Source organism: Mesoplodon densirostris, chromosome 2 (assembly GCF_025265405.1).
Source record: "Mesoplodon densirostris isolate mMesDen1 chromosome 2, mMesDen1 primary haplotype, whole genome shotgun sequence".
NCBI classification, from domain to species: domain Eukaryota; kingdom Metazoa; phylum Chordata; class Mammalia; order Artiodactyla; family Ziphiidae; genus Mesoplodon; species Mesoplodon densirostris.
In genome coordinates this window covers 99218990-99246688 of record NC_082662.1, presented here as the reverse complement: position 1 = coordinate 99246688, position 27699 = coordinate 99218990, and the positions used below count along the sequence as shown (strand labels likewise).

The following is a 27699-nucleotide window of genomic DNA, read 5'->3' as shown; positions in this document are numbered from 1 at the left end:
GCCCCTGGCCATGAAACTGTTCCACATTGATCAACAACAACAACAAAAGTAAAAGAAAAAGAAAAAAACCCCAAAATACCCAAACACCATTTTGGACATGGGCCCTGATGCATAATATCATTATGGAGTCAGCAGTGCATCCCATCCTCTTATTGCCCGGCCAAGCTTCTCTGAGGCGAGCCTGGCTGCAAATGGCTTTCTCCTGTCTTGGGGGGCGGTAGCCTCTACTTGCCCTCCACTGCTGGAGGAGAGATTTTATCTTTAATTGACAACTGGCTGCCTGCCATCGCCTTGCCTCCGCTGGCCCAGGCTCCAAGCGCGATATTCTCTTTGCTTCAGGGACAGGCTTCCCCTTACTTCTCCCCTCCCCTCAGCCCTGCCGTCCTCACCCCCTGCTCCCTGGTGTGCTCTTGTCCTTTCCTGGTGTGACTGGACCAGGCAATCTCAGAAATCTGGGGAGAAAAGCTGAGAGCAACAGGAAGTGGGTGAGGAGGGAGCTAATACTTACTGTGCATCTACTGCATGCCATATGCAGACCGATGACACTGGGCCAGGCCTTTACACTCACTGGCTCTGAGACAGGGGCTATCATTATCCCCATGCTACAGGCAGGGAAACTGAGGTTTGGCAAGTTGCCCCAAGTTACCCAGCTGGGAAGTGGCAGATCAAGACCCTGAACTGAGGCCCCTTTGACGTTAAGTTTACACCTGGGATAAAGAGTAAAGAGAGCACCCATGTGCCCAGGCCTGGCTACATAATCCGCAGAGCCCAGTGCAAACTGAAAACACAGGGCCCTTCTTCAAAAATTATCAGTAACTTTAAGATGGCAACCGCTGAGCATTCAGTCAGCTGTGGGCCCTTCTGAGTGACTGCACGGGTGGCACGGCCCTGAAGCCAGCCCTGCTCATGCCCTTGTGTGAGTGTGAGAGGGACAAGAGCGAGGGATGGCGTCTGAGCATCACTCACCGCCACCCCCATCCTATCTAGGCCCAGGACCATTTACTCCCCAGCCCTAAGTGGTCCCAGTTGTGCTCCCAGCCCCTTGTCGGCCTCAGTTCATCAGCCATCCATCTAGTCATCACAACGACTTCGGCATCCCCAGGGCCTTGGCCAACATAGAACGGGTGCAATTTCAGGGAAGAGAAGATGCCCCCTGCAAAACAAGCAGGAATACAGTGGAACCCCCTAAACAAACAACCGTCTCTTCTTCCATGTTACTGCTGGGGGTGGTGGTGGGGCGGTGGCAGCAGTGGAGATCACTGCCCAGAAGCCCGGGGTCCCAGGTTAGTCCTCTTGGCGTGACCTTGGCCAGATCACTTTTCATCTCGAGCATTCATGTCTGGCTCTAAATGCAGGGGTTGGGCTGCACTGGTCATTCCTGGTGGGGGCGGGTTAGGAGTGTGTGGCATTTCTCGGGTGTTGGGGGGGAAGCCCGGGGAGGTCCCCACAGATACAGAAAGGAGAGGCGGAGGCAGTCACTCACACAGCGAGCACGGCAGGACGCTCCAGATGTCTTTATTGGGGCTTGAGCACAGCATGACAGTCAAAGGCATGCAGACAGGGCGGCAGGGCCCAGCCTAGGCATGCCTCAGACACACGAGGGGACAGCTTTAGAAAAGGACGACCAACACCAGGGAGGGGCAGGGCGGGCTGGGAGTGGGGAGGGAGGGCCGACACAGGGGCAGAGGCCAAGGTCGAAGGGGGCACCTGGCCTCGGCTATTGCACGCATACTCTGGCCACCAGCCAGGAAGTACTGTATTGCAACTGGTCTCCGCTCGCCCACAGCATTCCCTTCTCGGACCCCTGAGCCAGATGGGCAGACAGACCCCTTCCCTGCCCGTCTGCCCAGCAGCATCTTTGGAAACAAACGGACGAAGGCGACAGAACAAAAAACCAGAAATAAAAAAAAGACAAAACACCCCCTCAGTCGAGGACACAGGGAAGGTGGAGAAAGGAGTGGAAGAAGGTGCAGCGGGAAGTCCCCCAACAACTGGGGCGTGGGGTGGGAGGTAGAGCCCCAATCTGGGATGGGGTGAGGCTAGTGGGAGCAGTGGCTCCAGGGGGCAATCTGGCCTTCCACAGGCCTCTGGCCCACAGGGGAAACACTTCCAAGAGGGAGAGTCTAGCCGGGGACCACCCAGCTGGACTGGCAGTTCCCAGGTACACTTTTCCTGGGATATTCCACACACATATTCAGCAGAAACAAGGAATCAGTGAAGGGGAAGGGAGTGAGGGTGGGGGCGGGGCGAGGGCCTGGGGAGACACAGCCTAACGAAGAAGACAGACCACCAAGAGCACATGCACTACACACAATAGTATAGCATGTATGAATATAGACACTATATGTGCATATATATCTCTTCAATGTACAACAGAACAAGAACATCAGACCCAATGGCTCTGGGCCCCGAGGGTCACATGGGAGGTTTCCCATCAGTCCTGTGCAATCAAGGATATCTGAGTCTTTCCCAGCGAAAGATTCTTGCCTGGGTTCCAGAGTTGCCCTAAGCCTCTGGCTTTCTGTCTGTCTGCCTGTCTCTCTCACGTTGGTGCCGCTTTAAGAGAGGGTGAGGACTTCAGCCTGGGCATAGTTGGACGAGAGGGCATCTTGGCAGGTCTCTGTGTTAAAGAGCACAGGTGTGAGACACTTGGACACACACTTTCGGCTCAACATTGCCTTCTTGGGGGGGTTGGAGGGGTAAGGAGTTCAGCAAAAGAAAGGGAGAAACAAAGAATGAGATGTTAGAAGGAAGGCAGCTGCTGACCTATAGGCGGTGGCCTGAGGAGTAGGCCAGGAGTGGAGCTGGAAGGCATGGGGCCCAGAGCTAAGAGTCCAGGAAGAGTGGGGATAGGGAGGAAAGGAGGTGAGCCCTTCATCACCCCTCTGCCAACCCAGCACTGGGCCATGGTGACCCATAGGTGATGTTACAGCTTATCTCCGTGCCTGTTAGGTAATGAGCTCCAGGAACCAGGAGACCTCAGGTCCTCAAAGCTGTAGTGCAGTGGGAAGAGGGACCACAGTTCTGCAGCCTGGCATGGAGGCAGTGGGAGAGGTTCCTGGCAGGGTGGTGGCTCACAGCCCACAGGCCATCACCTGGGCTGCTGCCTGCCCAGCCTGTGCTCCCCCCTGACACAGCTCCATCTGCCATCACCACCTGGGGCTAGTCCATTGTCCCAGGGGGCTGGTGAGGAAGGCTCCTGAGTGTGCTGCCGTGTCATGCCCAGTCCCCTTCCTCAATCTGGCAGGAACAGAGTCCCAGCAGCTGGAGGGTGGATGCTGAAGGGGAAGGTCAGGGAGGACGACTGTGCCCATCTCAGGAGAGACAGCAGGAAACCCAGCCCCTCAGTGAGCCCTTCTTGGCGTCTCCGCCTTAGCCTGGGACGGCAGTGGCCTGGGCCTTCCCTTCCCCTACCTTCTCAACTGGGGCACAGGTAGGGCAGGCAGGAGGCTGCTGTGGGGGCAGGCATTATGCCAGAGAAGGCGATGTTCTCTGGCCAGGGCAGAGGAGGCCCTCGTCTTCCAGAAAGCTCTGTGAAAGGGCAGCCGGAGCTGTTATGCAGCCTCCCCTCTGACTCCCATGCAGTCTGGGCTCTGGGCTGAACAGCTACCTTCCCCTCTGGCTCCAGCTCCCAGCCACCCCTCTCAGAAGCCCTGGGGGCTGAGAAGTGGGCTCTAGGGTTGTCAGCAGCCCTGGTACAAACTGGAGGGGTAACAACTCTTAACCGGGCTGCTTCCCTGCTCTGCGGGGAGTGGCTGGGCCCCAGCTGCAGGGGAAAGGCTGTTAGAAGCCAAAGTAATGGGTGGAAGTCCAAGTCCAGATCCAAGGTAAAACAAACTGCACTCTCAGGTTGTGGGTGGGAGGGAGAGCCCTCTCCTGAGGAGGGAGGCCCGAGGCCTGGGCAAGCCTGAGGCCCATGCAGGCAGCCGCCTCCCCAGGCAGGGCCTGGTGTACAGTGGGGCTCTGTAAACTCCAGGGCTCACTTTGCCCTTGCCAAGGGCCCTGAGAGGAGCTGGGGCAGGCAGCCTACTCAGCTCTCCCGTCAGCTTACGCTCAATCCTGTGTCAACCCTACAGAAGCCAGAGAGACAGGAGGGGTGTGTGGGAGCCCATCTCCCAAGGCACTAGGGGCTCCAGCCTGGCACTCCTGCATCATGTCGCCCAGAGACATCTGTGCCCACCACGGGGGTGCCGTGAGCATGCCCGTCCCTGTGGGAGGGAAGAGAGGGAAGGAGGCGGTGGGTGCCGTGGAAACTTGGGCTCCTGACAACTTGAGGGCTGCCACAGAAATAGCCGCCTCAGTTCCCTGAACCAGAAAGGCAAGTGAGAGGAGAAAATAGCTGTGGTGCCCATGCTACACCGGACACCCAGCTCATTGTGCCCGTGTCAGAGCCAGGACCCCTGCACCAGGGAGCCCAGCAGGAGCAGGACCGAACTCATCCTCCCGGAAGAGAAGCTGGGTTCTCAGACTGGGCTGGAGGGGTAGAAGGTGCCCTGCTCCCATCCTGCTCCCCAGGGCTTCCCTGTCCGTGTCCCCTTCTGAGGGGCAGTGGCAGGGATGCCCCTGAATCTTCTCAGTTCTTCTTCTCGTCATTCTGAAAGCAAGCAGGAGGCAGGCCCCACAGACCACAGCAGGGCTGGGGGAGCCCAGGACCCACCTTGAACAGACTTTTCTGGAAGGGATACTCCTGTGTCTGCCCAAGGCTGAAGAAGGCACTGAAATGGGAATGTTCCTGGAACGGGCTCTTCATCACCCCTCCAACCCCATGAAATGGTCGGACCTTTCTGCCCAGCTCACCTTTTGGGGTGGCCTCCAGAGTCCCCAGCCTCCTGCCAAGTCCCAAAATGCTGTCTGGCGGTACCTATCTCTGCCCACTCTGGAAGGAGCAGACACGGACCTTCCTTAGTCATTCCCTCGACAAAGTTGCATAATCTGACTCTAAAAATTGCCAGGCACACGGCTCTGCTGTCAGGTCTAATTCCCGTCAGGTGAAACAGGCAATGTCTTGGCTGAGCTGTTCTGAGATCCTGGGCTGAGGAGGTCCTGGAGAGCCTGGCTGGTGTGCTGGGGAGGGGCCCCCTGTGGCTCGGCCCACCCTGGGCGCAGCAGGCTGCCCGTCAGGGAGCTGGTGGGGGCAGGATGGCTTCAGTCCCTACACTTCCCCTCAGCTGCCCCTGCCCAGGGTGCACCCCTGCTCACTCAATGACTCACAGACCTGTTGTGCTCCCTGGCTCGTTAGGTAAATGAATACACTTAATTATAGAAATTAGATGAGTCTCCGGTTCTGGCAGCGATACAGAGCACAGAGGCTGGGTGGGAGCGGCAGGTGACTCAGAGGCAGGGCTGGGAGCTGGAGGGAGCAGCAGAGGAAGAAGAATTGTCGGGGAAGCAGAGGAAGCAGCGTGGCAAGCGATACTGCAGCTCGGGGTGCAGATGGGATGCTGGGCTCCGCTGCTGGGCGCCACCCCGAGAGGAGGACATCCCCGCACCTACGCAGCCAATCCTGGGGCTCTGACTCTAGGAACTCCCACCTGCACCCCACGGCAGGGCTGGAGAACATCAGGTGGCACCGCTCCCCCAAGGAGTCAAGCCCTCACACACCGGCAGAGATGCCCCAGGGGACAGCCTTAGTCCTGGCCGGTCTGGGTGTGGGATTGACAGACAGACAGACAGAGATGTTCAGTTGCAGGCTGTTTGGTTACTGGTTGAAGGCCCCGAGGGATGGAAATGCATTTGCTGTGATCTGGGTGGGACCCTGATGGGGGAGGCAGGGCCCAGAGACACAGTCCTGGGGGTGACGGCACCCTCAGCTCAGGACGGGAGCGAGCGGAATAGAAGGCCTGCAAGTAATCTCTCCCTCACTCTCAGGTCCCAGAGCTGAACATTTTGGGGAGCTGGGTGCTGTGGAGGAGAGGCCTCGGGGCCTGAATTCTCCTGCATCCTGCCTGGCTTCCGCAGGCCCCAGGAGGAACGAGGGCTGGAGGCATGTGAGTGTGCCTGTTTGCGCGCGTGCGCCCAGGGGCGGGGCGAGCCGAGGGTGCAGCTACAGGGCTGAGTGTCCAGGGGGTGGGCTGGTGAGGGGGTGGAAGGGGTGGGCGAGCAGGAGCTTTCTTGGAGGGTAGGGTGAGCTGTACTGCGATGCCAGCTGAGATAGCCCCAGACTGGTTCCAGCAGCTCCTGCTGTGTTGTTTAGACTCCGGGACTTTTCACAGCCTTGGTGAAGAAAAGGCGCGTGGGTCAGAGGGGCGCAGCTCCTTGCCTGAGATGCTCCATGGGATCCGCGTGCCGGGAACCCTGCAGGGCGGGCAGCCCTGGGACTGGGTGGAAGGATCTGGTCCACCTGGGAAAGGCTGCCTGACTTTCTCTGGTCTCTGGATGGACCCCTGGGCCCCACACTCAGCTGAACTTTGCCCTACCATTGTCCCCAGGTAGGTTCCCCTCCAGCTGCATGAAGCCCCTACAGCCCTCAGTACCCTCCTTGCTCAACCCTAAGACGCCCTAATTAGCACTCACCAGTTTCCTTCCAGGGAGCTCACCTTCAGTCACACGCACCTACAGGGTCACATGGGGTCTGTGCTGGTGGCCGGAGGAGGCCTGGGCCCACTGACTCCTGGGCCTGAATGTAGCCCAAGTGCAGAGAAGTGTGGCGTGGTCTGGCACAGGGAAAGTTGCCGAGCGCGCGCTGGGAGTTTGGCGATGCTAACTGCCACGCTTACTTAGCAGGACCTGTTTCCCAGCAACCCACCTGTTCCCTCTCGAAGGTCACTCTAATTGGCTGAGCTACATGCTTGTTGCCAAGAAGCGGTGTGGAGGCATCTTGAAAATAGAGCAGCCGGGCCCCACAAGCAGCCAGAGAGATACGACATGGTAGGACGCAGGCTCCCCAGCCCCATGCACGCACACACACAGTCCCCTCCTCAGACGGGACCTGTTCCCCAGGCCCTCATGGTCCCTGCTCTGACTTGCAATCTCACAGCCTCCTGCACACCACTACTTCCACTGAGCCCCTCACCACTCTGGATGAAAACAGGGGTGATCAGGACTCAGTTCTGTTTGCTCAAGTCCTACATGGGGGGTGGGGTCCCCTTCACCCCACCTTCTACACCATCCGCTTAGCATGCTCCAGCCAGAGCAAGACTAGGATGAGCCTGAACTAGGACGCAGTGGAAGCCACAGCATGTTTGGGGTGGGGGCAGGAGGGAGAGGCACATCCAGAGCCCAAGGAGTGGGCTACACAGAGGCCAGGGGTGACCAGAAGAACACAGAAGAGGGTGTGAGGAGTCTGAGCACTGTCCATCTGCAGCTCTTTAGCTGAGCCTCCGGGCCACCTCCAGATTCCAGGTTGCTGCTCCTGCTTCTGCCACCCAATAGGACACGTGCCCAGCAAAGCAGGATGCATACCTCTCAGGTCTTAGTTAGGGTCAGGGTGCCCTGGGGATCCCTTGGGGACAGTGGCGCTGAGCAAGCCAGGGAAAGGGCCTGGGAAGGTGTCCCTGGAGGCTGCCTGGGCTGGGCAGGCCAAGGGACATCCTGTGGGGACAGAGACATCACAGGCTATTCCTACAGCAGCCACTGCCCCTGCCTCACTCAATCTGCCTTTGGTCTGGGGTTTGGGGATGGTGGGAAGTGGAGGCGGGATGTTGGGCTGAAAGAAGGTTAGTTAGGAAGTGGCCTGCAAACCCAGGGAAGAGCTTTTTGCGGGGAGAGTTGGGGTTTATCCTGAAACTAGGCAGGCTGTTTAGAGAGATTAGGTCACAGGGACAAGGCAGGAAAAACAAAAAAGTGATGAGGAGCTGGGCAGAAGGGACACTTGGCCTTGAGAGCCCTGGCTCTCAGCCACTACTGGCTCTCAACCATCCCTAATCATTTCGGTCCCACTTTTTCAGGCCGGGAATCCCTAGCTCCACTGACCAGCTTCTGCACGGGGTCTGCTAATGGAATTTCAGCCTTCCCTTGAACTCGCCAAATCCTTCAGAATGCACTTCAGAGGGGACCCACTCTCCCTGTCCACCCCTCCCCCTGGTCACCCTTCTGGCTCTACCCGGAGTGAACAGTCCCATCTCAGAGGCTTACAGATTTGGGCTGCAGAACCCCCAGTGCAGGGCAGAGGAGGTGGGGCCTGAGCCAGGCTCTCTGAAAACCTCACACCAGCACCCCATTCTTACCCTGATTCCTGAATGTGTTGGCATCCCCCAGGGCTACTTACCTGGGGAAGCCTGAACTGTGTTTAAGGGAGGCCTAGGGGAAGGCTGCCAATGGCCATGAGGCGCCAGGCCTGAACACCACTGCAGCAACCAGAGGAAGAGAGGCAATAAAATGGAGGGGGCGGCAGGAGCCATGATCTGGGGTCCCCTCACCCTCTAGCACTTGTCTTCCCCGTGGGCACCCAGGGGGCTCTGTGTATCTTCTGGGGATGCTGCAGGCCTTTCTAATCCGGGAACTGGAATATCAGGGGACCCATCCTAAAAGCGAGGGTGTATCCGAGGCAGAGGAGATGGTGTCCATGGCCTCAGAGGAGGAGGGGACCTCAAGCTCCATGGGGGACACTGGGGAGACTCAGCTCCGTGGGGGCTACACCCCTGCCCAGCCTGGGGAGCCATACCTTTCCGGACACTACCATCGGCACAGGCAAAGTCCCCAGCGCTGAGCAGGAAGCAGGCAGCTGCCTTCTTGTTTCTGTCTCGGGTGCCGGAGCGTCGCAGGGCCCGGCGCTCCTCCGGGGTGCGGGCGGAGGCCAGGGGCTGGGTGAGGCCGGCTCCCTCCTCGTCTGACAGCACCGCACTGGCATCGCCGTTCTGCTTGGAGTCTAAAGGGGCAGACAGAAAGAAGGCTGCATGAGGGCTGATCCCAGACCTAAAGCATCACTTACCCAACCTGAGGGGAGAGTGTTGCCAGAGCCAGGGAGTGGGTCTGGTCCTGGGGGGCAGGGGACAGGATGCGGGCTTCCCTCCCAGCCTTGGCCAGGGCCACAGATACCCTAAAAGCAGGGATTCCCCAAGTTGGCCCTTTGAGATCAGTCCAAGGCAGGCAGCAGAGTCAGCTTCTTCCTTGGGTCTGGCTCAGGCTGACACTCGGATGAGTTTGCATTCCCTAGGAGAATGCCTGGCTTATTGGGGTGAGGGGTAGCGCTGTCAGGGCTAAACTGTTAGTGTGGCTTCTGCAGCTGTCTTCCTGGACCACCCGAAGGCACTTATTCTTGTTCACCAGGATCCAAGCCAGAGTCAGTGCCTGAAGGATTTAGAGCCCTCTGCTCTCGGGGCTCCCCTGTGTCTGGGTGGGGGGGCTCCCCTGTGTCTGGGGAGGCCCCGAGGGGAAGAGGCTCCAATTCAGCTCCTACTGCTGTGGGCTCTTAGTCCCAACCCTGCTCTGCCAGGCACGCAGCAGCACAGATGAAGCTGAGCCCTGGGATCTGGAGAAGGGGGGCTCCTTGGTCTGAAGGCAGTGGCCAGGAATGCCCTTTCTGTGACCGAGCAGTTAGGATCAGGCTAAGGAATGGCTCATGGTGCCATAGGTATTGTGGAGCCAGCCTAGGGACTTGTACATTTTGATATTAAGTTACCCTCTGAGCCCTGAATGGACCTCAGGGTAGAGCTGAAATTCCCTGGGGTACTGGCTGGGAGATTTATGTTCAGGGATTGGGGAAGAGGGTACCATTTTGGTGGGGTAGAAGAGGGGGGCCTAATGGGTGCTGTTCCATCAAGGTCTTTGAAAGACCCGGGCCCTTGAATGACCCCAGGGAGTGAGTGGCTCCAGCATGTAGGATGGGCACCCACCAACAGGCCACAGGTGAATGTCCCAAGTCAGGCACCTCCCCACAAGGACGAGTCCCACTTTGACCCCAGAGCTGAGACAGGAGCTGCTACCTTAGTCTCCTGGTACCCACCCCCAGCTCCCCAATGGCCTGGCATCCGACGGCCCCCCATGCCCCATACCTCCCTCAGGAGCCCATCCAGTACCTAACAGTTGGGTTCCCACTCTCCAACCTAACTTCACGTTGCTGTGGGTGAAGCCAATTTCCTTTCACTCTTGACTCAGGTAGAAGGAAGCTTTCCTGGGGTGGCCTTTCTCATCCTTGAAGAGCACGATTCAGACCCTCAGGTCCTCCCGTTCCAGGATGCAGCTACCGGTTTCTTCCACCTTTCCTTTCCCCTCTCCCAACACTGTCTGGGCTGCTCCCTCTTGGTTCCCTTCTGTCCTATGTTAAACCCCGAGCCCAGGACTCAGTCTAGCTTGTGCCAAGCAGAAGGCAGACTCCCACTGCCATTACGTTATCACATTTATCAGGCCAAGAGGCACTAGACTGGAACGTTTGGAAAGAAATGATTCATGTGTTGATTCTCCTCAGAAGAACAGCTGCCCTACTCTCCAGCTAATAATGACAGCGCCTGATATTTGTAAAGTGGTTTTAACTTCTTAAAGGACTTTCATATCCATCATTCGTTTGGGTCTCGTCAAAGTCGGGGTAAGGCATTGACAGCATTCCTGTTTTACAGGTGAGGAGTCTATGCCCAGAGAGGGTGAGTAACTGGCCTACGGGCACACAGCACAATGGCCAAGATGGGATTAGAAACCCAGGCTTCTAATTTACAGCCCCATGCGCTGCCCATAGCAGCCTAAATTTAGGGGGATACTCATTCCACAGAGCCTGATGTTCAGGAAGCTATCAGAGAATAGATATTCAGCCTCAATACTGTGCCCTCATAAAGGCACGCCTTATATTTAGGGAAGCCCAGGGCAATAAAAGCACAATCCCAAGTTCCAAGGGCTGAGTTTCACCTGGGAACTCCCCTGGCCACTGGGGGAGAGGTGGCTTTCCTTCCCAACCCCCAATCTCACCTGCCCGTTTCCTCTCAACCACACCCTCTTCTGGGGCAGGGGGGCTGGCATCACTGTAGGTACTGTCCCTGGACGAGGTCTCCTGCGACTTGCAGTACATGGGCGACTCCAGCTGGGGCGGCCGAGGTACGTGCTTCTTCCGTTTCTTGGGCAGCTTCTGCTTGGCCATGGCCAGAGAGTAGTACATGCCGAAGTTGTTGACAATGACAGGCACGGGCATGGCAATGGTGAGCACGCCGGCCAGTGCACACAGCGCCCCCACCAGCATGCCTGACCACGTCTTAGGGTACATGTCCCCATAGCCCAGCGTCGTCATGGTGACCACGGCCCACCAGAAGCCGATGGGGATGTTCTTGAAGTCGGTGTGATCATTGCCCCGCGGGTCGGAAGGCCTGGCGCCGATGCGCTCCGCGTAGTAGATCATGGTGGCGAAGATAAGCACGCCCAGGGCCAGGAAGATGATGAGCAGCAGGAACTCGTTGGTGCTGGCGCGCAGGGTGTGGCCCAGCACGCGCAGCCCCACGAAGTGGCGCGTAAGCTTGAAGATGCGCAGGATGCGCACGAAGCGCACGACGCGCAGGAAGCCCAGAACATCGCGAGCCGCCTTGGACGACAGGCCGCTCAGCCCCACCTCCAGGTAGAAGGGCAGGATGGCCACGAAGTCGATGATGTTGAGCAGGTTCTTAACGAAGTCCAGTGTGTCGGGGCAGCACACGATGCGCACCAGGAACTCCAGCGTGAACCACAGCACGCACACTCCCTCGATGTAGGTCAGGATGGGCTCTGTTTCCACCTCCCGCCGGAAGCGCACGCTGGTAGTATTCCCCACTCTGTGGATCTCCGTCACGTTGCGGTCGATGTTGAAGGCCTCGTGGGTCTCCAGGCAGAAGGTGGTGATGGACACCAGGATGAAGAAGAGAGAGGCAAAGGCCACCACCTATGGGCGGGGAGGAGAGTGAAGGCAGCTGTCAGGGACAGATGCACCCAGCAGGGACAGGGCCCTCGGCCTGTAGAGGGAGGGGCCGTGGGTCACCAGGCAGTCTGTTAGGTGGTGAGAGGTGGGATTAAGGTACACGGTCAGGGGCTGGAATTCCCTCCCCAAAGGGTCTTTATCCCTCTGCTTGCGTGCTTTAAGGCAATACGTCCCAATCCTTGTCATGGTGCACAGAAGTTAGAGGCTGCCTTTGGCTGGAAGGAACTGAACAGAGGACTGTAGCTGCCTGGCCCTGCCTACTGCCTAGCTCTGCCTACCTCTAACCTGATCGTGCTTTTGAGGCTTCTCAAACTGGAATGGCTGTATAAATCCTCCAGGAACCTTGTTAAAATGTCATTCTGATTCAGGAGGTCTGGGGCAGGGCCTGTGATTCTGCATTTCTAACAAGCTTTCAGGTGAGGCTGCTTGTCCACAGACCACACCTCAAGTAACTAGGCTTTAAGGCAGTATTCCGCAAAGTGAGGACCTGGACCAGCAGCAAAAGCATCACCTGGGAACTAGTTAGAAATGCAAAGTCTCGGGCCCCCCCAAACCTACTGAATGACAAATGCTGGGCAGAGGGTCCAGTAATGTTTCAACAATCCTTCCAGGTAATTCTGATACACACTAAATTGCAAGGGCCACTACATTAAGGGATATGCCTAGAGGCAGGGGGCTGGCATTCTACCTATTAAGCTCCGGCCGTGACCCACCTCCTCAAGCCCCAGGTCCCAGCCCCTCCTGCCTGCCTCTCACCCTAGGATGTCTGAGCCGACTGCCCAGACAGTGAGAAGCGTCTGAAGAAAGACAACCTGCTGCAGGGCAGGAGACAGGGTAGTCTGCCCAGAATAGCCACCCTCCCCTTCCCGAGAACTGACATTTCCTGGGACACTGAGCGCCAACAAAAAATAAACTGCACCCATTGGGATCAGAGTGTGGCAACAGCTGATCTGGACAGCTGCTGGGATCTCGGCTAGAATGATGAGAGCAGCACTCAGCAGAGGAACGGCTGGGTTTAAGTGTCCAATCATTATGAATGGAGATGAAATGCATGTGTAATGACACCAATTATGGAGCCTTCATCTGTTATTCATGTGATGCCATTCACCACTGTCAGGGTGCTCCTTGCTGGACTCCATGCCCCCTGCTGTTGTCTGTCCTGCTTGGTGGGTGGGGATGGGCTTCCTCCCTGAGCAGGGGCTGAGCTGATAGATGAGGGAGGACTGTGGCCCCACGACCCCTTGGCAAGCCCCACTGCCTGCCCCACTCTGATTTCCACCTGGCCATGGCATTGCCCTGTCTAATGATGCCTCTCAGAGATGCTTTCCTCCCTGGGAGTCTGCACCAAGACGGGTGAGGTGGGTGGGCACAACTTCTTCTTAGTACTGCAAAACACCAATGGAGAATACAGGGGGATCTGGGAAAATAAAGCAAGAAGTAGCACCTCCAAGAGCTTCTGGAGCAGGAGCAAGTCTGAGGAGGGAACTTTGGGAATGAACATTCATTAGCTGTCTATTCTGTGCCTGCCATACTTGGGCACTCTATACGTGTTATCACCTTCAGTCCTCCCTGTGAGGTAGGCCCCATCATCCCATTTTCCAAAGGAGGAAATGAAGATCAGAGAGGTTATATACTTGCCTAAGGTCACACAGCCTGGAAGGGATGGAAACCAGACTTGAACTCAGCACTGTTTAACTCAGGGGCCATACCTTCTCTTCACACCTCCCAGGCAGGGTCAATTCATAGACCCAGGAAAGTCTTCTCTGAATTGTCAATACTGCTCCCAGCCAGCTCCCTGATGACTGCTATTTCACTCTTAGGAATGTGTACCTTTGGCTTGGGACAGACACCCGCCACACAGTAAGACTTATACTTGAACATGGACAGGTTGATCAGATACGGCAAGTTAGGAGAAGCAGGGTAGCAGACCACAGACACACTTTTCCACTTGACAACTCTGCCTGGAGCTTCTCTTGCCTGCTTCTCCCCCCTGCCCCATGAAGGTGAATTTCAAGTTCCCTTGCTGGTTTCAGTTTTCTTCCCCTGAGAAATGGGCTGTCAAGACAATACGGGCTGACATGTGCATTAGGCAAATAGCTCCAGCCTATGGGCTCTCGAGGGCCATCCAGAGATGAGCTGGTGGAGGCACCTGTCCAGTGGCCATGGTGATGCTGGGAACCCCGAGTCCTGGCACTGCCCTCCCAAGCAGAGGGGATTGGGGTAAGGGGTGGGGTCAGCACATCCCAGATCGGCCAGGAAGCCTGGGAAGCAGAAGCTTGTGCTCTTCTGAGGAAAAGTTAGCCAGGAGGGTTGGCCCACCTGGGAGCTCAGCGTGAAGTTAATTGGTGATTCGGAAAAACAAGTTCAGGAAGAGCTGCCAAGGGGCTGAGTAGAGGGCGCAGGGAGGGAAGGGGAGGGCAGGGCGGGTGCTGTGGCCAGGGCCACTCTCTCACCAGCAGGGCCAAGGTGCCTTCCTCAACTCCGTCCCAAGGGCTCCTTCTGCAGCAGGCCCAGTGGGTGCAAACCACTCCTCCCTCCTGCATTAGGGAACAAGCCCCTGAATTCCTGCAGTGTTCACTCATTTTTTTTTTTTTTTTTTTTTTTAAACACAGAACCATCCCATCTACTTACTTCTACCCCACACGGCCACCCTCTCAGAGGATGCGGACAGGGAAAGGGGAGCTACATGTGTCCATTCCTCAGGGGCAACAGAGGCACGAGACAGGGCAAATGACTTCTTGAGGATTAAACTGAGGCCAGGTCTCTTAACTCACAGCTCAGAGCTCTTTCCTCTTGGCCTCTCTGACCAAACAGATGGGGACAATCCACTCCTCCCTGATGAAACCTACATGGGGCCTCAGTCTCCCATGTGGCCCCTCCAGGCTGGTCCCAGGAAGCCCTCACTCCCTGAGCAGACAGGTAGACCTAAGGCCAAGCGGTGATAGATGCAGTGGCCTGTGCTCTGGCAGGCTGCCCCAGGTGGGTACCCGAAGTTACAGGTACCCCTTCAGGGCCCTAAATTATTCCCCAAGCCAAGTTATTTTGTAAGTGGTGGCCCTGCTTGCAATCGGTGCCTTTCACCAGGGCTTTTCCCTTTCGTGGCAGGGATACTGCTTTCATTCTGCTTTCAACCCTTGACTGGGACCTGAAAGGGACCAGCGAGGAGGCGGCGGCTGCAGCAGCATCACCCAGCTTAGAGGTCAAGGCCTCACACCTGAGCCTCCTATCCAGTGCCCGCCGCCCTCAACCCTGGCCCATCCTGCGAGGCTGGCAGGGCCCCTCAGAGCGCTCCCCGTCGGCCCCTGCCACACATGGGGCTGTGCAGCCTCGGGGAGCTGAGACTGAGGGCAAAGGAGAGCTAAGGAGCCCTGGGGTCAGCTGCCTGGGTGCCGCATCCCGGCACTGCTACTCAGTCAGGGGAACGGTGCACTCTGTGCCTGTTTCCTCGCTACAAAATGGGACACTACTAGTGCCCCCAGTAGCGTTACTGTAGGATTAAATGAGCTTCGACACAGCAAGTGCCTGGCATAGAGTAAGTGCTCAATAAATGGTGACAGAGCTGAGGAGGTGAGGGGGCCTCCGTGAACACTCGCGTGCAGCTTCTGAGGACGAGTTGGATCTGGAGCCCAAAATATCACAAAGCCTTTGCTTCACAGAAGAGAAAGGGACTCGGAAGGTCATTGAATTCAGTTCCCTTTCTGCTGTTTTACGGGTGATGAAACTGAGGCCTGGGGAGAAGTGACCTGCCTGGTTCCCATGGCCGAAGCTGTCCGTTCTTTCCACTGTGTGGGGACAGAAGGCATGGATTCTGCTGGAAGTCAACACTGCCCAAGCAGGGACTTCCCTGGCGGTCCAGTGGTTAAGACTCTCCGCTTCCACTGTAGTGGGCGTGGGTTCGATCCCTGGAGGGGGAACTGGCATCCCGCATGCCGCACGGTGCAGCCAAAGAAAACAAAAACCAAAACTGCCCAAGCAGAAAACCGCTTGTGTGAACTAGTTCGGCCAGCAGCAGCCCCTCCCCTGCCAGCTGGAAGGATACAGGGGGGTCTCGCCACCCTGGACAGGAGGGTCCTAGCCTCTGTGAAGGACAGTGCTGCTCCTTCGAGCTTCCTGCTCCCTTGGGCCCCTCACACTGGCTGGCTGTATCCTGTTGGGGACCCATCTGTCTCCAGAGACCCAGGTGTTTCAGCTGGTGGGCCAGCCCTGTGACCAGCCTCCTTCACTGAGCTCATCCCAGGACTGTCCTTGGCGGAAATGTAAAGTCACATAGTTCTGGACGCAAGTCTGGCTCCGCAACTTACTGCCCAGACCTTGGGCAAGTTACTTACCCTCTCTGAGCCTTAGGATCTTTGTTCATAAAATGGAAAATTGAGTACCTACTATGGCCAGACACTACTGGGTGCTGTGGAACAGCAGGAAACAAAACACCCCTGCCCCTTAGACCTTCTATTCCAGTGGAAGGAGACTGTCAACAAAGAAGTATAGTATGTCAGATGGTATAAGAGGGAGAAAAATAAAGAGAAAGATTAAGAAGTGTGAGGGTGGAGGAGCTAATTCAAATAGGGTGGTCAGGCAAGGCCTCAGTGCCAAGGTGACATCGAAGCAGAGACCTGAAGGAGTGAGGGAATGAGTTATGTGAAGATCCAGCAGAACTCCAGAGGCAGCGGGAACAGGCAGTGCAAAGGCCCTGAGGCTACCAGCATACTTCATGTATTGAAGGGATAAGAGTACCTGTCTTACAGGGTTATTTTGAGGATTAAAAGAAATGATATTTGTAAAACTTAGCACCGAGCCTAGAGTGGCTCAGAAATCTGGCAGAGGCTGGGTTGGGGGGGGGTGGGGAGGAGGTGACAGACACCAGTCATTGGGAACTGAATACAATCAGCAGGAGCAGGGGAGGGGAGCCCAAGGAGGAAGGGCCAAGGAGACAGATGGACAGATAAACATAAGAAGACTCATGCCCAAAAACCTATATTAAGGATGAAGTGTAGGAGAAGAGAAATTTGAGAACACAGCCAAAGACACTTGCAGAGGAAGATCTGAGGGGATGGGATGAGGAGCTGAGCCTTCTGGGGAAGTGAGATCCTAGTGCCCAGGTGGTGCTGGAAAGGGAGTGGGCAGCCCTGCGGGCTGAGAAGCAGGGAAGAAGAGGAAGTCTGCCAGGCAAGGCATCTCTGAGCCGTCCCTGGGCTCCTAGGTGAGGACCTGTACTATGATGCCCAGGTCCCAGCCGAGGGACCCCAGCTCCTCTCCCTTCATGGGCTGCCCCAAAGCAGAACCTGGCTGGCCCTGGGCCTTCCCATCCTGAGCCAGGACCCTCTGGTTCCGGTGTCAGAGCCAGCCTCTACCATGCCCAGCCCCTGCCAAGCTAGCACCTGGGGTCTCTCAGGGCCACTCGGCTGCCTAGAGCCGATGAGTCCCAGAAGGAATTCAGTCCAGTCCATATCACTGGCCAAGAACTTACCCAGACAAATGCAATTCCAGGTTCTTGCCTATCCCTCAAAACACCCCTGCCCCTTAGACTTTCTGTCCCATGCTGTCCTATCTCTGCTCTGGCTGGTCCCCTGGCCAGGAAATTCCCTTCTTCACTAACTCTGCATGGCTAAGCACTACCCACACTGAATATTTATTTATATATGATAACTGGCTTCCTTCTAAAAATTATTTAAGGAAGCTAAGTCACTATCATGCAGGGCCTACCCAGTTTAACTTCTATTTCCTTGTTGAAGCTTCCCTGCATACCAACCCCCCTCCAAACAAATAAACCCTCATCTCACACAGAGGTGGGATTTATCACTTTGCCCTCTCACCTTCTATTGAACTTCATTTTTTAAGACTACTGTGACCCCTCTCCTGATCTACCTTGTATTATTATTACCATTTCTTGTTACTCAATTTTCCCCAACTGCCACCTACGCCACCTGATCTGGTTCTCTTTAGGAACAGGGACCACCTCTAACTCGTCTTTATATTTATAGAGGCCAGCCCGGCATCTGGCAGGTAGTAAGTGCTCAATAAATGTTTTCTGAATGACTGAAGCCAAGGTGACTGCCTGTTCCCTCTCCTGGTCCTAGGGAGCCTGTCACGAGGAGAGATCATCAGCCTTACTAACTGGGACTAGAGGTGACAAAGGGATGCCTAGGAATCCCTTCAGGCACCTGGGCTCTCAAGACTCTGCGGCTCTCAGGGGTGAGTCAAGCCATTTGCCTGATGTGGACCCCTGCCAGGGGCCAGTAACCTTCACCCAGCCCAGAGAAATCCCCAGCAGGGAGCTGGGCCAGGTCGTGGCAGGCTGGCTGCCAAGGAACAAAGTTGGCTTGAGTACCCTTGAGCCCAGCATCCCAGGCTGACACTGACCACAGGTGGAGGTGAAGGGCCTGGGGGCTCCCGGTTCCCAAGGCCCAGCTGCCTAACTCTGTTCCTGCCTGCTCTTCCCCCAACTCTCCAAAATAGCCCAAGTTTATCTTATCCCTTCCCCCACTTTACACCCCACCCCAAATGGTGACAAACAGAAACACCTCATCATCCAGAGACAAGATGTTCAGAGACAAATGTTGGTCTGTTCAGAACAAGAGAGGAAAACAGAAAACAAACCCAGGAGACTGGGAGGCTGCCTCAGGGAAGAGGTGGGGGGAGGCCTGCAGCCCTTGGCCTAACATTGCTCCCGCTCCCGGGAAGGCAGTTCCTTAGGAGGGCAGTGCCAGCATGCCCCAGGGCGGAAGCCCAGAGGGGCTGCCCTGGGGCATGCTGGCACTGCCCTCCTAAGGGTGCTGCGGAAGCTGGGGCACCCAGTCTCCTGGGCTCAGGTTCCTGGCCCTTCCTCACCCAGAGGGCATGGCACTGCGAGTCCTGGCCCTCACTCGGAAGGCTGTCATGCCCACCGACTGGCTGGTCCCAGGCAACACCCAGGCCGGAGAAGCTGGGGCCTTCAGATGGGGTGAGCAGGAAGCAAGCTCTGCATTTCCTTCCTAGAAGGCCACGGTTTCATTCCTCTGCCTGGGCCACAGAACACCTAGTCTCTTCTCTTAACCAAGCCCCCTTTCTTTTTGTCCTATAAAAAGCCCCACAGTGAGGGAAAGAAAGAGAAAGCAAGCTCAGGTATGAGCAATTCTAGGGAGCAAGGAGACGGGGGCTTTAGTTTGGAGGGAGAAGTGAAGGAAGGGATGCAAGGAGAGCAGAAAGGCCCTCCCTCCTGAAGTCAGAGGCCCTCTCCAAGCAGAAGCCCCAGGAGGCGGCCAAAGCAGGGGACAAGCACAGACGTGGATGCACAAGATCTGGGCTTGGATCCTAGTTCTACCACCAGCTATGCAACCTTGAACAAGCCCCTCTGGGTCTCCGGTTCCTTCTCTGTAAGCTGAGGTTAATCCCTGCCTCACATGGGTCAGATATTAGAAAAAAGTGCAGGTGTGCTAGCACCTGACAACTGGCACAGTGGATGCCCAAGCAGTGCGAGACCCCAGCTGCAGCTGCCTCTTGGGGCAGTGGGATCCTGCAGGGTCACCTCCTCTACTCAGAGGGGAAACACCATGAGAAAACTCAATCTAGGTACTGAGTTAGCCAAAGGAGAACTATCATCCTTAATAGGGCCGATAACTGGACTAAAGCCAGCTCAGCCCCTGGGACCTCTGGAGACTGGGGATGAGGGAGGTGAGTGTCCCAGGGTCCCATTCATCAGGCCTCCGGTCTGCCCTCAGAAAAGGAGGAAGGCCTGATCCTAGAGCTCCGGTTGCTGCCCAAACCCTGACTGGTCCGCCTCAGTCTGGGAAGCCACCCTCGCCATTGCTGAGCCCTCCCTCTGCCTGGGACCACGGGCAATGGGCAGAGGGGGACAGGACCAGCCTGCCTCTTGTGCTTGCTCCCAGGTCAGGCCATGGGAACAGAAACAGAACCACAGCAGCAGCAGCCGTCCATGGACCCTGCCGCTGTGAAGGGAGCAGGGTGAGCACCCAGGCTGGAGCCTGCCTGAACAGGAATGGCTCTGCGGGCCAGGCCGGTAGCTAGGCAACAGGCTCCCATAATCAGCTCAATTCACTTTCCGTTTGTATCTGTTTTGTTCCTGTCATAACGCACTACTCAAATGACCAGCTGCTGTATGCGAAGAGATGTCCGGGGCAGCGCTCCGCTCCTCTGCCCTTACTGGCCCTCGGTGAGCGCCCCAAGCCCACCGCAGTGCTGCAGGCCCCTCCCCCTCTTCCTCCAGGGAGGCCAAGGGAGGAGGCCGAGGGAGGGAAGGTATGTGCACAGACCCAGGGGACAGCACAGGGGCAGGGGGTATTACTGGCCTGGGGTAAACAGAGCAGGGAGGGCATAGCCCCAGAACCCCAGCACCTCAGACCCTCAGGCCTGGAGGCGTAACCGAGTAAGTGTCCCTTCTGATGTCCCCAACTGCCCCTGGTTTTCTGATGTCATCCACAGGAGGTACAAAACCTCAGGCCACCTCCCAGACCAGAGTAACAAATGATCCACCTCAAAAACAGCCGCCTTCAGTGGCAAGAACATGTTATCATCCAAGAAGCAAGGGCTGGGTAGTGAGGGAGCCCTGGCTTCGAGTCCCAGCCCAGCACTCTCTAGCTGTGTGACCTCAGGCAAGTTGTTTACCCTCTCACAGCCTCAGTCTATTAAATGGGGATAATACCTCCGCTGTAAGTTTACCGGGAGGATTAGAGATTAACGCAAAGTACCTGCATAGTGTGCTCAATAAATGGCAGTTGTTTATCAATTAATTTTTTAAACTTGTATCCTCCCTTGTATGTCCCAGGAACAGCTGAAGGCTTGCCTTTGCCTGTGCCTCTCAGCAGGAGGCAAGCCCCTTCTGGAGTGAGTGCCACCAAAGCTGCATATGGCTGTGCACATCAGTATTAACAACCAGAAGGCAGGATACTTGGGGTGATTTGCCGGCTCTATTATTTATTAGTTAAGGATCTGTGATGACACTTAACACCCCTGAATCCTGGTTTCTTCCTTAAGTGGGAAGAATTTACCCAACCCGGCCCCAAACTTCTGACCTCAACTGGATTGCCCTGGCTGCTGTGATTCTACACCAAAAGGGCCAAGTATCGTGGGCTCCTGGAGGATTTCCAGGGGCTAACCAGGCTCTGAGCTTACTCAGAGAGCCCCGGCTGGACCACTCTGCAGTGAGTTGAGGAGAAAATAAACTCACTGATGGTACAGCCCCTTGGAATCAAAGGGGGAGGAACCTGAGCAGATGAAAAGTCCTCAGAGGCCCCGGAATGCTCGGAAATAGGGCCCCTAACCACCTCATCTCATTCCTGCCTCCCTGGCTTGGCCCCTTTGCCCCACTCCATCAAGCTAAATCTGCCTTCTCCTCCCCCACCCCCAACTTCGAAAGAGCCTGAAGGATCTGCACTTGTCTCTGCCCTGGTGCACACAGCCAAGAGCGAACACTAGCAGGGTTAGAGGACTGCATGAGAAGCCCATGGGACTCACAGCCAGCCAGGGCCAGGGCCAACAGAAACAGCACTCTAGCTTTGCTCTCAGTAACGGAAAAAGGTCCCTACCTTCCAGTGGCTGCCCTGGGATGGTACGCCTCAGCCACTGAACCCTCTGCTCTTCCCTCCTCTTCCACGCAGGAGATGCATGTGCCCTGGTAGAGCATTTATGCCAGCCTAGCCCCTCCCTGCAGCCCTGTTTCCCAATCTCCCGCCTTCCCCTGGGGGGGTAAGGGGAGTGTAACTTTTTCTTCCATGACTGGGTTGAGGCCCAGCACAGGGAGTGCGGCAGGGCTCTGAGACTCACTAACATGACGACTTGGGATGCCAGAGGAAACTACCAGCTTCCACAGCAGGGGGCAGTCCCCAGACCCAACACATCACGCTGCTCTTTCCTGTCTCCCAGACAGACCCCAGCCAGGCTTCAGGCTGCCATCCATGAGATCAGACACCAACCCCCAGGGGTCTCTTTTTTTTTTTTAAAGAATCTAAAGCCATCCTTCATGGGTGTTTTTTTCATTTTAGATGCCCAAGCCTACCTTCCCCACTACCTGCTTCCACCTAAGCGGGTTAGGGGAAACTGGATTGACTTGGGGAGGGGATGGTGGGAAAGGACTAGATCTTGCCTAAATCAACCTACACTTCTCCCCCCTGCACCCATCCCCATCACCTATTTCAAGCAGTAACCTGAACCAGGGCTTTCTGGGAAGCCAATTTGTGCTGCAGTAGGAAGAAAGAAGCAGCAACAAATCTGGGATCATCACCAGGCAGCCTGTGGCTGGCCACTGGCTGCGGGAGCCCGAAGGGCCCGCAACATTAGGCTCTTCCTGTCTGACTCTCCCCTCATCCCAGCAGAGGCCAGGACAACCCAGGTGTCCAGGAAGCCTCAGGGGCGTGGTGTGGAGCAGGCATCTTGACTTATCTTCCTGGGAAAAAGAAGGGCTCTCCCAAACCTGGATGATAGGTCTGGGTTCTGGTCCCAGTTCTGCCTGTTATGGCTGAAGATGGCTGAAACCCATCCCCTTCTCTAGAACTCATAGTTCCTAGCACACTGAGCTGCTGGGAGGGTTTCAATGAGATGGGACACAAGGAACTGCCAGAGTAGCCACTTACACTCTAGTTTTTTCCCCCAAATCCTGCCTGACCCCAGCACAAGGCCCCATTCCAGTTCTCCAGGACTCTGTCCTTCAGAGGAATTGGGGGTAGATGTAGAGAGGCCACCTGTGCAGGAAGAAGGGGGTGGAAGAGCTCAGCTAAGAGCACCCCACTCGCTGGGAGGGGGATGCCTTAAAGCAGGAGCTGGGATTAGGTCCAAGTAGTAAGTCAGGAGTGCAAAAGTGTGCAATCTCCTGATGAAGCGTTGGGGGTGAGGATGATTCCCCTGGGGGCCCATGGAAAGCAGAGGAATTTGGGAGGGAGGCGGTGGTAAAGTCGGTCAGTCTCGGTCCGAGAGAAGACCCAGGCTCTTGCCACTCACCCTGGCCGCCCGGGAGGAGTAGGGATCCTCGAAGAGCGCCCACATGCGGGGCTGCCAGCCGCGGCAGCCCCCGGACCCGGCGCCGGGGCCCGCGCCTCCCTCGTGGGGCCCCAGGCGCTGCAGGGCCAGCTCCCGCTCATCGTCGCCGGCCTCGTCGCCGGGCCCCGCGCCCCCGCCGCCTCCGTCTGGGCTCTCAAAGATGTCGAGCGCCTCCTCGGCGTCGCGGTGCTGCCGGTAGGTCATCCAGCAGCAGGGCTCCACGTCGGTCTCGTCGATGCCCCAGAAGGTGAGCTCCTCCTCAAACAGAGGCCCGCACACGTCGGCGGGGCAGTGCAGCTTGCCCGTGCGGTAGTAGTTGAGCACGTAAGCAAAGACGCCCGGGTGCCGGTCGAAGAAGAACTCGCAGCCACCGCCGCCGCTGCTGCCTGCACCACCGCCATCGGACGCGGGCCGGCCCCCACCGTCGGGATCGGCCAGCCAGGCGAGGCGGGTGCCCGGTAGGGTGCGCAGGGTGCTGCGGTAGGTCTCATGTCGCGTGCCGCCCACGTTGATGATGATCTTCTCCGACGCCTCGCCCTTGGCCATCTCCTCCTTCAGACATGTTTTGGACGGAGGCTTGTTCCCCGACTTGCGCCCGCGGTAGGAGGAGACACACACCGAGCTGATCATAAGAAGCGCTGCGGGGCTTCGGCTTGGGGCGGCCGCTGCCCTCCAAACACCCTTCCAGAGGAGGCAGCGTCAGACGGGGGAGGGGGAGGAGACCAGGAGGAGGCAGGAGGCCGCGGCGGCCCCCTCTGCGGCGTGGCCCTGCCCCTGCCTCCCCCCCGGGGCGCGGAGCGGGAGGAGTTGGATTTCTCGGGGGGCACAGGTGGTTGGGGTTTGGGCTGGCAGCGCCGGGGAGGGAGGCAGGAGGGTAAAAGGAGAGCCGAGGACCCAGGCGAGGCGCCCGGGAGGCAGGGGTAGCACACACACACTTCCCCCGCTAGCACTGGACACCCAGACGCTCGGGGCCCGGGACACGCCCCCCTGCACCCCCCAACAGACGGGGAAGCGCACTGTCCAGGCGCACTGCGCGCGCTCACACTCACACGGGCCACCCTCTGGCTCCCAGTCCGCGCCGAGACCCGGGAGCTGCGGCGGCGGCGGCGGCGGAAGCGGCGCAGCAGCAACAAGTCCTCCAAGCGGCTGCCGAGGCCGGGCCGGCGCTCTCACGGCAGCCGGAGCTCCGCGGGCCCGGGCTGCGTGCGGTCAACACAAGGCGGCGGCGGCGGCATGTGGCCTCTTCCCCCCATTCATAAATCCAGCGCAGGGCACGGATGGCGGGCGGGGCGGAGCGGAACGCGGCGTTCGGGCGGGCGGGTGCTGCGCAGAGCGAGGCGGCACAAGGAAAACAAGCGCGCCCGCAGGAGCGAGCCTCCGGTCCTGCGTCCGCGGCTCGACAGCGGCGGGGAGCTGCGCTGCGCTGGGCGCTGCGCTGCGGGGGCCGTGCCGGGGCGGGGGGGCCTCGGACGGGGCGTCCTGCGCGGCGCCGAGCTTGGGGGCGGGGCAGCTCCCGGGAGCAGGGCTCTGGGCACTGCGAAGGAGTCTCCCGGGCGGCGGCCGAGCGGCCAAGGACACCTGCAGGCTTCCCGGGCTGCGACAAGCAGGAGCCTCAGCGCAGCGCCCCGGCGCCTGGCTCCTGCGATCTGGCGGGGCTGAGAGCCACGCCATCCACGCGTCTACCCATCTCCGGGCGGGGCGCTGGCCTTGGCCCGCAGCAGGGGGTGGGCGAGAGGTGGCCTAGGGGCGGGGGTTGCCTCCACGCCGGTGGGCTGCGGCTCTGGGCGCTCTCCGTCTCCCTCCGGCGTTGGCAGCGGACGCCGCTCTCTGCTGGCGCCTTTTCCTCCCGGCGCCGCCTAGCCCGGGTGCGCCCTCCGCGGAGCGGAGTGGGCGGGGCGCGGCGTGGGGCCGACCTGGCTCGCTGCAGGGCCCCGGCGGCCGAGCTCTGCCTTCCTCCGCGGAGCCGAGCCGAGCCAAACCAAGTCAGGCGCGTAACCCCCTCGCCGCCTGCACGCCTTGCGCGCCTCCGCCGCCGTCCCCTCCCGCCCCCTTCGGCCCGGCTCCCCGCCTTCCCCGAGCCCAGAGCTCCTCCCACTGCAGTCCGGCTGCCACCCAAGCGCTCTCGACCCCTGACCTCTGACCTCCTCCCGCCCCTTCGGGCAGCTCCTGTTGCCTCGTCCCCACCAAGCTAATCGCTTTGTTGCCGGTTAATTGTGGCTGACTGGAGGCCGGGGAAGAAAGAGCGGAGAGACAGTGTCGCTAGGAGGAGGCTGCCCCCTCCTGCCCCAGACACTGTGTTAGGGCCTCCTGACGACTCCGCCGCCAGCTGGGCCCAAGATCCCCGTGGTCTTTATGTTTGCGGCCTCTGTCACAGTCACCGAAGTCCCCGTGGTGGAATAAGGGACCCGGCGGCCTTGGGCAGAGAAGCAGCTCCTGGTTTAGGCGGGCGTAAGGAAACCGTAGCCTTGGCGCTGTTATGGGTGTGGGGCAGGTGGCCCTGAAAGATCATTAGGTTAAAGCCGTGGCTTATCATTATCCTGGGGAGCAACCTCCTGGTTCTACTGTTTCACTCATTGCAAGCTGACTTTGCCCTTTCCCTGTCTCATCTCCCCTCTCTGACCCTGAGCTCTTCCAGACCGGACTGCTTTTTCACCTTAATAGCTCCCACAGTGCCTGCCTCTGAGAACCTGTTTGCTAAATGATTGAGAAGCTGCTGTACCCAAAACATTAGGCACTAGCCTGACCTGACTGGCCTCATCCCAAGAGCAATGTCCAGATTCTTTTTTTTTTTTTTTTGTATTTAAGTCCAGACCTCTTCCACATCTTTAAATTAATCCTCTTTTTCTTAATTAAAAAAAATTTTTTTTTTTTACAGTTTTAGGTAAGCCGCCATGTCTGTCCAGATCACCGTAAGAAGGATTTTAAAGCAGAAATGCAAGGTGATTAACACACCTTCCCTGGACACCTGTGCATCATCTGTTTTCCAGATCAGGCAGTACCTGGCTATGCTGGAAGAAACAAGACAGGGGCTTGGGGGTGCTCTGAGGAAAGGTTAGAAGGAAGGTTAGAGGAAAGGTTAGAAGCCCAGTACAAATATGGGGAATTCTTATAAGCAAAATCTTTTCATTAATGAAGTCAGAAAACCAAAATAATGATGATGATCTGTGATCTGTACTAACATGCAGAAGAGGTAAATAGCATCCTGAACTGTAGTCAGAAACACTCATTTGCTGGCACCCATTTTGTGTCCAGTCTCCCTACCCCTTGGACCTGATGTCTGCATTTCAGAGTTTAGCTGGCTGAGTTTGCTGCAGTGGAAAAGAAATCTCCTAACTGTGACTGGGGAGAGAAGACCCAGGACTGGCCAGAAGCTGGAATGAGGAAGGAAGAACCACAGCACGGTTATTAAAGAACTGACTGTAATGAATAGCTTTAAAGCCCTATCTGGTTGTGTCCTGGCAAACTCCCTTGAGGTCTCTCCCCCACTTTCCATTCTTCAGGGTGGCTGAACTCAGTCATTCCAAGAAAAGGGAGAGGTTGGTGGGGGTGGGTGGGAGAAGTGAAAAATACCATCCCAGCATCCCACTCCTAAGTCATTTGTTCATTCAGTAAATATTTCTTGAGTACCTACTATGTGCCAGAAGCTGTTCCAGGCACTGAAAATCAACAAACAAAACAGAGCTCCTACAACCTTGCCCTGGTAAATCTCCACCCTCTTGGTGCTTTCACTCTGTGGTGTTTATAGATGGTGAGAAGCATGTGGGGAGATAAGTGGAGGGAGAAAACTGCCAGAGAAAAGGAGGCCTGAACAGGAGGTCAGAAAGCTGGGGTTGGGGTAGGGGAACCCAGGAAGAGTCACTGAAAACAGAGGGCCCAGCCTGGGAGAGGCAGCGGGGTGAAAGTGCACTGGGTGGGAGGGCCCCTGACTCAGCACACTGCCCGGCTCCTGGAGAAGGGAACTCAGCCAGGCCAGAGGCCTCCAGAGAAGACCTCACCACTTGCTGAAGGTTTTATCCTAGAGCTCTGGGCTAACCTGTTACCTGGGCCTCTCTGGAATTTTCTGGAGGATTCAGCATGCTGCAGCTGGCCTCATAGGGCTTGTCTCCATCAATTCTGTATGTATGAGGTCCTGCTATTTCCGAAAAGCTCAGAACCCAGGAAGGAGAGAGTCACCCCCCCCCCCCCCACCGACCAGACTGCCGTGTGACAACCTACTGTGGATGGGTGGGTGCTGCCCCCTGGTGGTGCTAGGAGACCCTGCTCCAGACCTCACTGTTCGGGCTGTGGTCATGGGAGAAAATGGGGCTGATAGGCTTCCGGTCAATTCCAGGACCTCAGGTATCTCTCCCATCTGAGACTTGGCCTGATCTCTCCCTTTTCCTTTCCTCCAAGATCTTGATGACCAACAGGCTTAAGCAAGACCACGAAGCAGTCACAGCTGGAAATTCCAAATTCCACAAGCTTCTTTCCCTTTTCTCCACTTTCCTCCTCTGGATACTCAGGTTTCTTCCAGCTGTCTGGAAAGAACATCCATCTGGGAGCCAGTTCATGCTAAAGTGTCAGTCACAGTGGGTTTTCCTCAACAGGAATAAAGGTATAGCAAAGAAAAGGAAAAGAGAGCAATGTTTGATCCCAGAGTGGAACAGATGGGGGCTCTGTCAAGCACCTGTAGCCTTTCTAGAGCCCCCTCATATGAGGCCCTTGCTCTCTGAGAGCTGAGGCTGATCTGGCCAGTGGGAGGCTTGAGAGCCTGACATCAAAGCCATTTACCCTTCCTGTTTGTCCACTGGGAGCTTGGTGTGGGGCTCAGCCACTTTGAGGTGACAGAAGCTAGCCAATTTCCTCTCCAATTTTCTTCTGTGGACTCTGCTTGTTTTGAGGGGCTCCAGGCCTAGGAGCAGGCCCAATGGCTCCCAAGGCAAAGT

General features: G+C 57.2%; 1 protein-coding gene across 3 annotated transcripts; it reads right to left on the bottom strand.

Moving 5' to 3' along the window:
* Positions 1-1561: 1561 nt before the first annotated feature.
* KCNC4 (potassium voltage-gated channel subfamily C member 4) lies at positions 1562-24247 on the bottom strand. Of its 3 annotated transcripts, none has more exons than XM_060086383.1 (4): positions 22736-24247; positions 10837-11773; positions 8603-8806; positions 1562-2620 (listed from the first exon to the last, which is right to left on the bottom strand). In XM_060086383.1, the coding sequence occupies exons 1-4, from the start codon at positions 23402-23404 to the stop codon at positions 2559-2561; spliced, it is 1872 nt and encodes a 623-aa protein (XP_059942366.1). In that variant the 5' UTR covers positions 23405-24247; the 3' UTR covers positions 1562-2558. The 3 variants fall into 3 exon arrangements, with proteins under 3 accessions (XP_059942366.1, XP_059942370.1, XP_059942363.1); XM_060086387.1 differs by having other exon boundaries at positions 2548-2681; XM_060086380.1 differs by lacking the exon at positions 1562-2620 and adding an exon at positions 3924-4208.
* Positions 24248-27699: the final 3452 nt, after the last annotated feature.